The sequence below is a fragment of the Oreochromis aureus genome, linkage group 1, assembly GCF_013358895.1.
Source record: "Oreochromis aureus strain Israel breed Guangdong linkage group 1, ZZ_aureus, whole genome shotgun sequence".
Taxonomy (NCBI): Eukaryota; Metazoa; Chordata; class Actinopteri; order Cichliformes; family Cichlidae; genus Oreochromis; species Oreochromis aureus.
Window position 1 is genome coordinate 16917067 of NC_052942.1, and position 12911 is coordinate 16929977.

Below are 12911 nucleotides of genomic sequence, written 5' to 3' on the forward strand. Positions count from 1 at the left end.
AGCCTGAGCTGCTTGCTCTGGACTCGCAGAGGAGAAAATGTCAGAGGCAAGGTAAGCTGTAAGACAACAACTTGCAAATTTGCTAGGGTAGGTTTGAAAAAAAATTACCAAGTCATCAAATAGCCCAAACTCAAGTTAACTTAGAAGCTCAGCTAAAATTAATTGAAATGAAAATGAATCCAAGGACCCCGGAGAAGTTTACTTTCCAACTCTGCATTAGTTTATTCATTCATCATTAAAATTGAATAATTAAAAGCAAAACGCATTAAAACAGATCTGCTACATACTAATATTAACTGTTTATTCTGAAGCAGCCATTTAACAAATCTTCACAACATGTACAGTAGATATGTCCTTGACAAAATAAACAGGAGCTCATGTCAGTTGATTTTTTTTGTTTTGTTTTTTTTTTTTTTTTTTTTTTTGCATGATGTGCGAGCCCTTTTAAAAGTCCTGTATGCCCAAGCCCATCGGGACACGTAAAAATTCAGGAAGCACTCTGGATTGTTGCAGAACGTGGAAGGATGAGGGACACGCACACTGATGGATGAAGGAAAAGAAAACAAAGTTATAATTTGTTTGGTTAACAGATTATGTGATATAACAAACATTATTGTATTTGGGGAATCTCACAAAATAACTCATGAACACATCTTTTTTGGTCAACTTCAAAATAAACAGATGTTTTACAGCTGTGACTGAAACAGAAGTCTTGAATTTCCCATATCCATTACAAAATTCAAGATTCCCACCACCACAAATAAAAGAAACGGATGGGAAATTCTAATTTCTTTTATATAAAACACATTCATGGTTTGTGCTTAAACACCAGTGAAAAAAAAATACATGCTTGCTCATTTATTTACCTGCCCGTGTAAATGCAGAAACATCAATCTCGTGCCCTGGGCGGCTGGTAGTACTGCTGCGTGGGTCGCGTGCGTCTAGGCTGGCCATCTCCCCCGCGGCGAAACTCTAGTGAACTGTCATAGTAACCATCATCTTCCTCCTGCCATTGTACATTTGATATAGTTGTGATGTGTTACTGTGAGTAATCCACCTAGAACTCATTCATATTTTATCACCTTTCCTCACCTCACTTGATCGCAGTTTAATTAGAACCTTTCATTTACTATGAACCAACAAGTTCTGAGTTTGATGGATGTTTTCCTTTTTTCTTACCATGACATCAGCATCAAGAGGTTTGATGTTATTCAGGAGGACCTCTTCACAATTTCCATAATCGCTAAATACAACCACAGCCGTGGAGCCAGACGGATGAACGGCATCTATTCTGGCATGGTAGAACTTCACACGCACAACCAGACAGAAAAAAAAGAAATCTCATTACTCTCAAATACAAACCTTTGAAAAACAAATCAAAGGCACTGTCAATACTGCCAAAACGAATCCTGCAGATTAATTTTTAGAATTTTAAATAACTTTAACTGTCAAACCAGCGCTCAGCCAAAGAAAAGGAAAACACCTTAAATATAGCAATTTTCAACAATCATCAACTATTGCTGTGTCATACATCTAGGGATGACGTACCTTGCTGTCTTCCCAGTAAAGTGCCAGGCACTCATCTCCAGGTTTCCACATTTGTTCAGAAATATGACCCCTTTCTGATCCTCGAGGACCTTGTCCTTTGCCTTGACCTCCCCTTCTTTTAGACCCCGGGTTATTAGCAGTGTTTTTCTTTGGGGGCGGCGGCTCCCTGTTGGGTGGAAAAGACGAGGTTTGCGGTTTGATCGGCCCAGTTCTTTTGTGTTCTATAACGCCGTTTTGGAAATGAGAAGGATCTCCTGTTGGTATATAAGAACTTTGTGATGACCCCACTTCGGAGCCTCCTCCCTTTGAGTTAAAGTTTGCTGGCCCACTATCCCTTTGTCGCTCAGGGTGATCCGAGTTTGCCCTCTCCATCTTCCCCTTCCTCCTGCTGTTGTTGAAGTCTTCATTTCTGTCTACACGTTTATTTCCTTTTCCGTTCGCTTCACTTCCTGCCGAATTGCTCAATTTCGATGTGGGTGCCCCTCTTCTATGAGACGGCACTGACATATTCCCACCACCATCTCCATTTCTGGACCGTTGGTTGTAAGATCCACTAAACTCCACCTGCTGCTGAGGGTCTTTTGAATGAGTGGAAGCAGACACGAAGGAAGAAGGAAAAATCTGCTCGTCACGCATCTCTTTCTTGTCACTTTGCGATCTATCGGACATCCCTCGTGACCACCTCTCCTGGCCCTTCCACTGCTGGGCTTGGCCTGACGTTTGGGGGGTTGTACAATTAGAGAGAGGCTCCTGGCCAGGTTTGGGAAAATCAGTGTCCCTGTGAAAGCGAGGCGGTCTGTCATTCCTTTGTTGCCTATGATCATTATGCGAGGAGAACTTGGTCTGAGGTGCGTCTTTGGTGTGATAGTCTGAGTTGTGGAAATTTCCTTTGTTTTCGTGATGTCTCTGTGGAGCCTGGCTCTTTGGCTCTGATAAAAGCAAACAAGAAAAGATCAGATTTATTAAGAAGTATGGCAAAACAATAATGGGACAAATAGTGGAAGGAATACTAACAAGTGCTTGGTTGGTACTTCAGACCAGTGCTGATTTCTTGTTGTCAGAAACATGTCTTAGTTTTTCTGACCCCACAACAGCCATCTGTCTCAGTCTAATCAAGCCTCAGTTAGAAATAAGTAGATTCCTCCTAAAGAACTGGCTTCAAAAGGTGCTACAAACATCAGCCATACTTTTTCTTTGAATTGTGTGCTCTCCCAGAGGCCCTCCCATAAGTCATCACTACACAGGAACTGGGTTGGAAGTTGCACACATCTATGTCCCTTACATTTTCCCTCTCTCTTTTCCAAAATGATTAAAAAGGAAAAAATACACTATTCCACAGCTTGGAATATAACCCACCATCAATGGAGAAAACACCCATTTTGGACTCCAGAAAGTCAAACAATGTGCTCGGTCCAGATGGTCTTCCTCCTGCTCCCTCTTGATCATCTTCATTTCTGGACCTGCCTCTTCCCTTTCCTCTGCCTGAAGAAATCCAGGGAAAAAAAACAACAACAACATTATTTTGACAAAGATTAAATCGATCGGTTTGAATGTGTACACTTTCTAGTCTCCTGCATCTACATAAAGTATGTGACTTTATCTGCATTAGCCTGCACGTGAGAACTCGACTGAATTTACTTTTAATCAGTTTGTGTGGTACATTTAAAATAGCTTTAGAGTAAACTGTACCAGTAGCTGGTTTGAAAAAAAAAATCTAAGTAATTCAGTGTGACTGGGCAAGTTTCAAGTTACAACAGGTTGATTTTCACTAATGAAACAGACACAAAGCAATGACTGCACCTAAAACTGAATATCCATCTAAAAGCTTAAGGTGTGCTTGTGAAAACAGCAATAAAGTGTGTGCCTGCAATTTCTGGTAAATGAACTAAAACAAGCAAAAAAAAAACCCTGCCACAAAGGACCTTTAACTAGGCTGCCGGTGATTTTCATTGCATTTAAAGAATCTCCACATCACTCCTCCAACCTCAATCTGGCTCTGCTTACTCTGTAGACATATAAATTGTTATGCGGCCAAAGTGGGCAGAAGGTGCATCTGGGGCTGTGTGTGTTTATGTGTGTGTTTGTGTGTATACCTCTGGGTTGTGGCTTGTTAGACTCTGCAGCCGCAGGGCCAGGTCTGCTACCAGAAGATCCAGTCAGTAGGCTGTTCAGTGCCACTTCAAGGTTGTTATTATTGTCCATCAGAGCCTGTCGAGCAGCCTCTCTGTTAAAGCCCATCTCCATGATGTGCCTCAGAGCGCGTTCGTCAACCTACCCAACAAATGAAAGGAAATATATTTGTTCTATGGAAACCATAGAGGAAGATTACATGCATATGATGATTATAAGTACAATTACGAGGTTATAAATGCAGAAGCAGAAGTTTAGTGTGACAGCACCCAGGAGCTCCCTTTTAAGTTCTGTTGTACCTGCGAGAGCCTGTTGGTGTTGGAAACAATTGCAAACACTACTCCCTCGTCAAACACTACAATTTTACGTTCTGTCCTATTAATGTCTTTAACCCAAACCCTTCAGACTAGAGAAACTGGCAGGACACAACACAAAGCAAGACAAATGGACTGCCACTTGATTGGAAAACCTCACCAGGGCTCCAATCCATTTACATCTCCACAATATTATAGCTGATGCCTCACCCAATCTCTGAACCATGAAATAAGACTTCAATCCAGACTAAAGAACCCACAGAAGAACACAGAGCAAGTTTGAGCCTTTAAATTGCTTTGTTACATTGAATTGGGATTTCAGTAATGTGAGGTAAAGCCATTATTTCAACAACTTTTTTTTTTTTTTTTTTGGTTTTGGATTATAGTTTGTGTTCTCACCAGCTCTCTGTAGTTTCCATCTTGTCTGCTTTCTGTTCTTTCAGCCCGGTCCTCCCGTCTCCTCTGCTGGTAAGGCTCTCGGCTCCGGGAGGAGGAGGCAGCATTGGATAAATTGCCGCCTGCATTTCCTCCACCGCCAAACGTGCGGGGGCCCTGACAAGGAAACAACATTAGGATCAATAGAGCTGCAGGGTTGGACAAAGAGAAAAATACAATAAAAGAAACAGAACTCTGCAAATGACAACGTAATTATGATTTTTAATTTGAAGAGTTACACAACTGTCAAAGGCAATTAAGGTTGAGGTGACTGCCGATAAAGAGCGTATATTTTTAAATTGAGGCCAAATTAAGTCACTTGTGCAGGAAGTGCAATCGATAAAGCAGCAAATTTTGCCAGCATGGCAAAAACACTGGTCCCGAAAATTAACAACTGAAAAGCTAACAAGTGATAAAGGTTTGGATACCTCTTTGGTCTTGGCCACCTCAGCAATAGCCGCAGTCCGCTGCTTTTCAAACTCATCGTTCTCATCAGTGCTTTTGACCACAGAGTGCGTCTGCAGGGTCTTCCTCTGGTCCAATTCTCGGCTATCCACTTCATCCTTCCTTGCACACTTCTACAGGGAGAGCGAGAACAAGGCTGCAGAGATCATCACTCGTGTACGCTTTCTTAAGTACAGAAATTAGTGCGCTTGACAGTTTGCACATTTCATGGACTCAAACTAGAACTCTGATGAATTCATCTGGTGTTTCTCAAACTTGACTGTGAACTGTATTTAATTTCAAAACAATGACCGATGGTGGCTCAGTGCCAATGAGATGGAACTCATCACTTCCTGCAGCTGTTCCTCGACTGCACCAAGTGATGATTTAGACACATGGGCCAGCAAATGACCGGAGAAATGACATTTACTTTTGACAAGGTTCAGCCACTCTTAGTTTCAATAAACATCAAACCCTGCGACTATTTGTGGGTATCTAATATAACAGGTTGTATTAAAAATGATATTCGTCATAGTAACAAGATTATGCTTGAAGGCCTGGATTTCTGTCTTGAGTGTGCACTTATTTAGAGTGAAAATTAAGTAGCCTGTGCAATTATTAGTTATCGCTCACATAATAATTCACCTTCCAGTGAGGACAGTTTACTATTTTTAAGTTCAGTACAATTCTGTTCTGGTTTGTAGACTAGGAAGGCTAGTCAAAGAAGAGGCACAAAAACAAAAGGATTTGAGAACGACTAGCAGACAAAGGGAAATCTATCTGCATTAATATCATTAGGATCATCATGTAAGTAAAACTGTTTTGAACTCAGAGCTTGAGGTAAAAAGACAAAAAGTCTACGGTCTAATGCCATGTAAACTAAATTCTTTTGACTGGAAAATGTCTGGTAAAAACACACCACAACTACACTTTCAAAAACATTCCTGCTGTGAAGCATGATGGTAGAAGCTCCGTGCTGTGAGAGCGCCTCTGAGTAGCAGGAACCGGGATAAGTAAAACTGACTCACTGACAGAACATAGATCCAAGCAAAGCGCAGGCACACACATTTGCTTTCCAGCGCCAAATACCTTGGAACAGAGCAATCTAAAGCGACCCAAAGCAGACTTACTCAACACTAAGTCCTGGAATGACCCCGCATTAGAAAATACAGTTACGCGGAAGATCTAGAGGCTGTTAAATAAGTCCCAAATGCCCCCCTGTCATAAAACTTTACAAAGCTTGAGCAAATCTGGAATGAAAATCCCAAAATCCAAGTGTCAAGCTGATACCAATGCATTCACTTGGAAGCTGTGATCCTAGCCGAGACTCAGACTCAGTCTTTTTTAAAACTTTAAGTATTCTGTGTATAGTAATAATAGTTTTTAAAAAAAAGAAAAACGTTAGTAAATAAAGCATCTAATTATTAGTGGTTACCTTGACGATCTGCTTATCATGTTCACAACGCTTAATCTCAGCTGCCCTTTTACATCAATTACTAGAGCTTTTTATTTTAACAAAAATGCAACATTTACACCTCATGTTGCTGGCGGGAGATAACCTGTCACAGGACAGTTTGATTTTTAATTCTGCTTTATTACACACACAGCGATCAAGCGTTTTAAAGATTCATGAAGGCGTAATTGTTCCAAAAGATCAGAGAGAACATTGCCAAGATAGGGACACTCTTGGCGCCAGATCTGTGTTTAGTTCCTTGCATACATTTATGAGGTTACTGCTATTCACTACTGCCTGGCTTCCATTAAATCACTGTTGAAATATCATTTCATATTAATGTTCCTGTCTGTATTAATTTTGTTCAATTTTTATGTTATTCTTCCTGTTTTTTGTTCTTCTTAGAAACATTTTTTTAAATATAATTTTGGATGTTTTGCTTTTTAAGTGAACTATGAAACGTTCTTCCTCACCTGACCAAATGGCACGAAGGGAGGAGGTCCGCCTTCTGCTCCAATGTTACTCCTGCTGTGTTTGGCCAGACTCTGCAGGATGAAGGATAAAGGTACCCCTTTTTTTTTTTTTTTAAATACAAAACTCAGATAAATACAACCTCAGCAACAGCTAATGATGGAGTAGCAGTGGCCTTTATTACACATTTAAAATGATTACTAAAATATGACTTTTATCTTTTTGGCCAGAGTGGCTGATCCGTCATTAAAATATTGACCCTCACCCTTTGTAGTTCCCACTTCTCCACCATGTGATAAACCTCTCCTCCAAGGACAGAGATTTTTGAATCGTCAAGCAGCAAAAGACCATTTTTAACCTGGACTGTACCAAGAAGCTTCACCTTAGTTCCTGGTGGGGTGTTAAAACTGAAAAACAAAATAAAAAAAAATCATAATAATGAATACATAATATTAAGACTGAAACACAGTATGAATTAAAGGCTATTTCTATATATTTCTCTTTAAAAAGCTATTAAATTTTAAATATATTTGTGGGTTTAACGCATTATAACTGCATATACCATGCCTCACACCCTATTCCGTTACCCATGCCACTTTATAAATGACATGGAGCGCTGCCAGCAGATGGGTGGCAAGGCTAGGAGAGACTATTAATAATCCCAGCTGCTCACCCATCCTCATGGTAAATTAAAAGCCCCTCTATCTCATCAGGCCTGATAAGGCCTCTGCCTCTCTCATTAGGAAAGCACAGGGACTTAGAGGGATTTCCAGCTACTGATGCCGGATGCCAAAGCAACAATTAGGGATTTCACTCCAAACCTCTGGGATAGATGCTTCTGCTGCTATCATGATAGAAGTTCACATGATAGCAGCAAATACAGGAATAAGACGGCAGTCATCCTTGATTCAATCACATACAAACGCACTATTCACCCTCAGTGTCGCTACTTAATTGTCATCTCTCTGTACTACATCACTGTCTCACACACTGAACAGTCCTGTAATCCAGCTCATCCTTCTTTGCCTCTCACTTATGGCCTCACGCACACTAAAGCGGACACTTTCATAAGAAACACTAACCGGCGCTGTTGCTAGCCAGTGTGTGTGTGCCGCTCATAAAGGGGGGATTTGTTCTGTTCTCTCCTCTCTTCCCATCAGGAAGTCAAGGCCCACATTCTGGCCACTCCACCTGTACAGACTGGCTAGTCACCATGGCAGCAGTCACCAAGGCCACGGTAGCTTGGATGGAAATGTAATTAAGGCTAAGAATTGTTAGATCAGCTGCCACGGCGAGGAAATTGCAGATAAAGGGAAAATTCAGACATGTGGTGGGGTGAGAATGTTGACAGGGAAGTGAAGGAGCAGGATGTGTGCAGATTGTGTTTGGAAAATATGAGAAACCAGCTGAATGCCCCTGATTTGCATCTATGCAGCTAACAGAAAGGCAGCTTTTGCATTATCCATTTTTAAATATGAGACAAATAAAAAAATTTTAGGACTTTTTTAACCATTTATACCGCTTTCACAGATATTTACATTACACTATAGCCTGTTATTTTTAAATGCAACTAAACTGTAATACCTGATCTTAGACAGATGTTTGAACTCCAGTCCAACACAGGTGGTGTGCCCATCTGTCATTTGCAGGCGCAGCATTCGCGGCGCGCCCTGGGACTCCTCGTGGTCTTTAGGAGCTGAGATGTTTCTCACCTTCTGCACCTGGAGGACACATGGACCCTCCAACTGGCCATGTGCAAAAGACATCAAAAAAATAAATAAATAAAAAAGAGGTGGCTTGAAAGGCAAATCTGCATGTGCGGAGGAGGATTACAGCGAAATACTGAAAAACCCTTTAGGAGTTTTCAGTATGTATTGAGGATTACTCCAATTTTTAAGGCAAAAAAAATAAAAAAAACAATACCTCTTTCCCTGTGGCATACTTAAGTCAGCAAAGGTTTATTTATTCCTCAAAATAGCCTCAAGGCTTACATTTAGAGCAACAGCGACCACTGTTGTTGAACGCTTTTGTAAGGACTCTTCGCACAAAGTATGATTTCTACACCTGGGAAAAGATATGTGTAAATCCTATCTACATTCAATACTACATACAAAAAGTGTATAGTGCAATACAGCGCAATTTATGCATTATATGTACAAGGCAGAGTGCATTACCAGGGTATAATGGGGTGTATCATATTCGGAGTCTGAAGGGAAGAGGAGGTAAATGCACATAAAATTACATGTTTTGATATTTGGGTTTTTTTTCCCCCCTCCATTTGCTGGATTTTACTTTCATGGGCAAAGAAGTGGTTTCTTGCCCTACATTTGTTAGTGTGCTAGGGACATCTAGTGGCAATAATGAAAACTGCAGTTCTAAAGTTTCCTTTCAACAGTGGCTGCAGCTCATCATTTGTAATTGAGTTTCATATATAAAGCACTGACATAGAGCTGTAGCAATATGTATGCCACTCACCTTCTCAGTTCTTCCACTGTTGATATCAGATGGTAGATATTTTCGCCCAACAGTTCTAAGATCAGTCTGCGAAACAAAAGCTGCTTTATTAGAAGTTAATAATATAACTTTTATATAACTAATATGAATATATTATCATATATTCATATAATGAAACAATGCACATGTGAAACAAAAACAACCAAACACATTTTTAACTATTCAATCAGATGTAATCTTACTTTTTGTAGTGTCACTCCACATGGTGGAGAGAGTGCAACTGTTCACCTGTGCACTATCGCAGTACAACAGTAAAACCAGTATATGCGCCAATGTATGGAGTAATTTTGATATACAAGTATTAGGATTGGAGCTCACTGCTTTTTAAATCCAATCACCACTTTATTTAACCTAGATCTTTAACAGAATTGTATTTTTTAAAGAGGATTTTATTTTTCCTCCAAGCCATAAGAGATCAACATTAAAACTACAAATGTGTCTGCCTCCCAAACCAATTTTACAACCCCTTTTTAACCGCAGAAAACAATATGTCTGAACAAAAAAAGCACTCCAGGTAAAACCAAAAAAAGCAGCAAGAGTAGCAAAATATCTCTCTAATTAAGATACAATTAAATGCACCGTTTTGCTAGCAAATCATCAGTGGCTCCAATTTATTTTTATACCTAGTCTGACAATGTTAATAACTCAAAGCCCCTACAAGTACCGCTCTAAATTTACTACAAGCTGATTAAACCAGGCATGCAGTAATATCTAAAAGTACAGCGTGAGACCTTTCAGCAGCACTCCATGCTAAATCTTAAAGGTCAGTGTTTCTGCAGTAAATGCACTGACTGCGCGTTCTCGACTCGTCCGCTACTGCAGGTCAGGTCTGTAGCATCTCTGTCATTCTAGGAGAAGAACCCTATATGAATGTTTATGGTTGCTCTTTAACCATTTACATTTTGTTTAGCTGCTTATCGAATGAAAAAAGCCTTAAATTCTTTTTTTTAAATACACAATTATAATTAACAGATAATTCAAATACCCACATTCATTCCATGCTATTAAAATGAATAGATTCCTGGTTTCATGATGATTGATGATATAATTTGAGAGGGCAGTCATTGAGTGATCGAAGAGGGAAAAGGATGAGTTATTTCTGGCTCAGAAAGGTGCCTTTTAGGGATGAATAGAATAGCATGAGTGAATGGTTCTGCATAGAGTAACTACAACAAGTTTACTTAGATTCACTTGTTTGGCAGATATTTATGCATTTCTGTTATTAAGTTTGATAAACTAGTAGTATCTAACAAAAACTAGTAGTGTCTAACCAAACTGGTTAAAAAAAAATACCAAATTTTAGTACAATGATGGTGATTTTCCTTAAACTCTAAAACTCAAGGCAAGGTGTTACACTGTAAAAACATTCTGTATATGTGTTTGTGTTGCACTTACATCAAGTGCAATACGAATTATGTCACTATGTGTTATTTTCTCAGCGGATCCTTTCAGTTCTGCTATGCCTTCATCACTGAGGTACCTGCAAGATGAAAAACAAGCAGAGAATACAAGTGAAGCTGGGAAAGGCTTCAGACAGTCTCATTTCAACATGTTTAAACACACTGTTATTACAATCAACTAAAACTTATCTAAAAACAGAGACAAATACTTGACTGAAAAAATAAAAACTGAATTTTAGTGGACATTTTTCTCTTAAAAAAGACTGATATTAAAAATAAAATGCAAATGGTAATGTCTTTGGTTTCAATCTTCTTCTTTTTTTTAGTTTGGTCAAATTTACAACACGCATGTGGAGGTACTGCTGTATTTATTTATTTACTGTGATGTCAAGCGCCTCAGTTACTTTCCATAGTGCATTTTCTTGTTTCAGTTTAGTTTGTGTTGTCTGCAAATGTTTGGCTTTAGATCTGTTTTTATTAGTTTCAGTGTTCCATAAGTTTGTTATTATATGGACGGCATATGTCAGAGGCAAGGTTTAGGAAAATCAGTACAGGTATTACTACTAAAAACAGAACTTTTTGAAAGCAACTGTGTCACAGACTTGTAGACACCCAGTGTCTCAATAAAAACATTCATCAAAGCCTCATCATCGAGATTGCACTAAGATTTTTTACCAAACTAACAGATATTAAAGCTAACAATATTTCCTCTGTATTTTTATTTATTTTAATTTTTCAAGTTCTCAAATGATTTCAGTTAGTTTAATTTTTAAGTCTTTGTTTAAATCTTTATTTTACATAACTAAATTGGGGATTTTTGCATCTAGTTTTAGTTTTTAGTTTAGTAAACTATAATCACGTTAGTGCTGACCCCTTGTGACAAGGGAGCAGCTCAAAGTAATTTTACTGTAAGATATAAACAACACACAGTCTAAACATCTAATCAACACAATGCAATTACAATTCTACTCTATTGCAGTTAATTTATAGTTCAATATCACAGAAGTTTATAAACTGCTTGCTTCAAGACTGTTTTACAATTCACGCAGTTTAGTTACAGCAATAAACTGATTCAGATAACGAGCTCACCTCCTTCCCAAAACTAAACTGAATATATGGGAAGAAACATCAGAAGAAATCGGTTTTGTTTTTATCATGCAGAGTTACGTTCACATGGTCCTTGATCTGATCAGATTCTGTGCATGACAACAAACGTAAACAAACTCGGGACCACTTTTAAATGAGTTTATCTGTACATTATGGGCAGAGCAGTTATTATTCATCTCTGGTAAATACATATAAGACTCTAGAAGAGATAATAATTAAGTAAGAGCAAAACCTGAAGCAGTAAGTGTTTAGAAGCTGCATGTGGGTGAATGCTAGCACTCATGTCTAGCTGCTGTAAACTCTTGCTGGGAGTTTTAAAAGCATTGCATGTTTTAACTATATTAACTTTAATAAGAGCCTCAGATTTATTTGATTGGCCCTGCATATGACGTTATCACTATGTTTGTTCATGCAAAATGCAGCGCCACACTACGCTGTAATAATTGCATGCTATGTGTTGCATAGCTAGCGTCATTTATCTCGCTAGTTTGCTAGCCAGCCTCCAGTACAACTAATTACGTTGCAAAAACACACAGAAATCCAAAGTGTTCAGGTAAACTTTGTACTTTAATTTTAAGTTATAAGTACGCTAAATAGTTAGAAAACATCAAAGAGTAGTAGTAGTGGTAGTGGTAGTTGTATTAGTAGTACTAGCTAGCTCTTTGAAATTAGCTCACATGCTACCTACCAGCCCTCTTTGGTCAGGGAATCTGTCAAATCGGTCATTGTGCTTCCAAACTGCTGATGGAGCAATAAGGACACCAAAAGTTTTAAAGTGGGTACACTTGAATAACAGCTATCTCGTCCTGTAATTCATATTCTGCTCCAGACAAAGCTCGCTAATATCAGTACTGAACGACTCTACGGTACATACGTCACACAATGACACTGTACAAGTACGGAGTGCCGCGAGGGTCCAAATAGCTTTTATATATTTTTTTTCATATGATAAAGCAAAATCTATTTGTCATCCAGTTTAAATGACATCCGTTTCTTATAGATAATTTAAACTATTTTTAGAAGAAGTATGACAAACAATATAGACTCTAAGACATGGGAATTTGCATATTAATGATCAAGGAACTGACCTCCCAG

At 38.9% G+C, this 12911-nt stretch overlaps 1 protein-coding gene across 1 annotated transcript; it reads right to left on the reverse strand.

The window, feature by feature from the left end:
- Positions 1 to 277: 277 nt before the first annotated feature.
- On the reverse strand, positions 278 to 12699 carry tdrd3 (tudor domain containing 3). The gene is made up of 14 exons (XM_031729575.2): positions 12505 to 12699; positions 10705 to 10789; positions 9271 to 9336; positions 8380 to 8540; positions 7061 to 7202; positions 6798 to 6869; positions 4856 to 5005; positions 4392 to 4544; positions 3642 to 3819; positions 2905 to 3030; positions 1549 to 2477; positions 1180 to 1305; positions 867 to 1006; positions 278 to 540 (listed from the first exon to the last, which is right to left on the reverse strand). The coding sequence occupies exons 1-13, from the start codon at positions 12540 to 12542 to the stop codon at positions 890 to 892; spliced, it is 2343 nt and encodes a 780-aa protein (XP_031585435.1). The 5' UTR covers positions 12543 to 12699; the 3' UTR covers positions 278 to 540; positions 867 to 889.
- Positions 12700 to 12911: the final 212 nt, after the last annotated feature.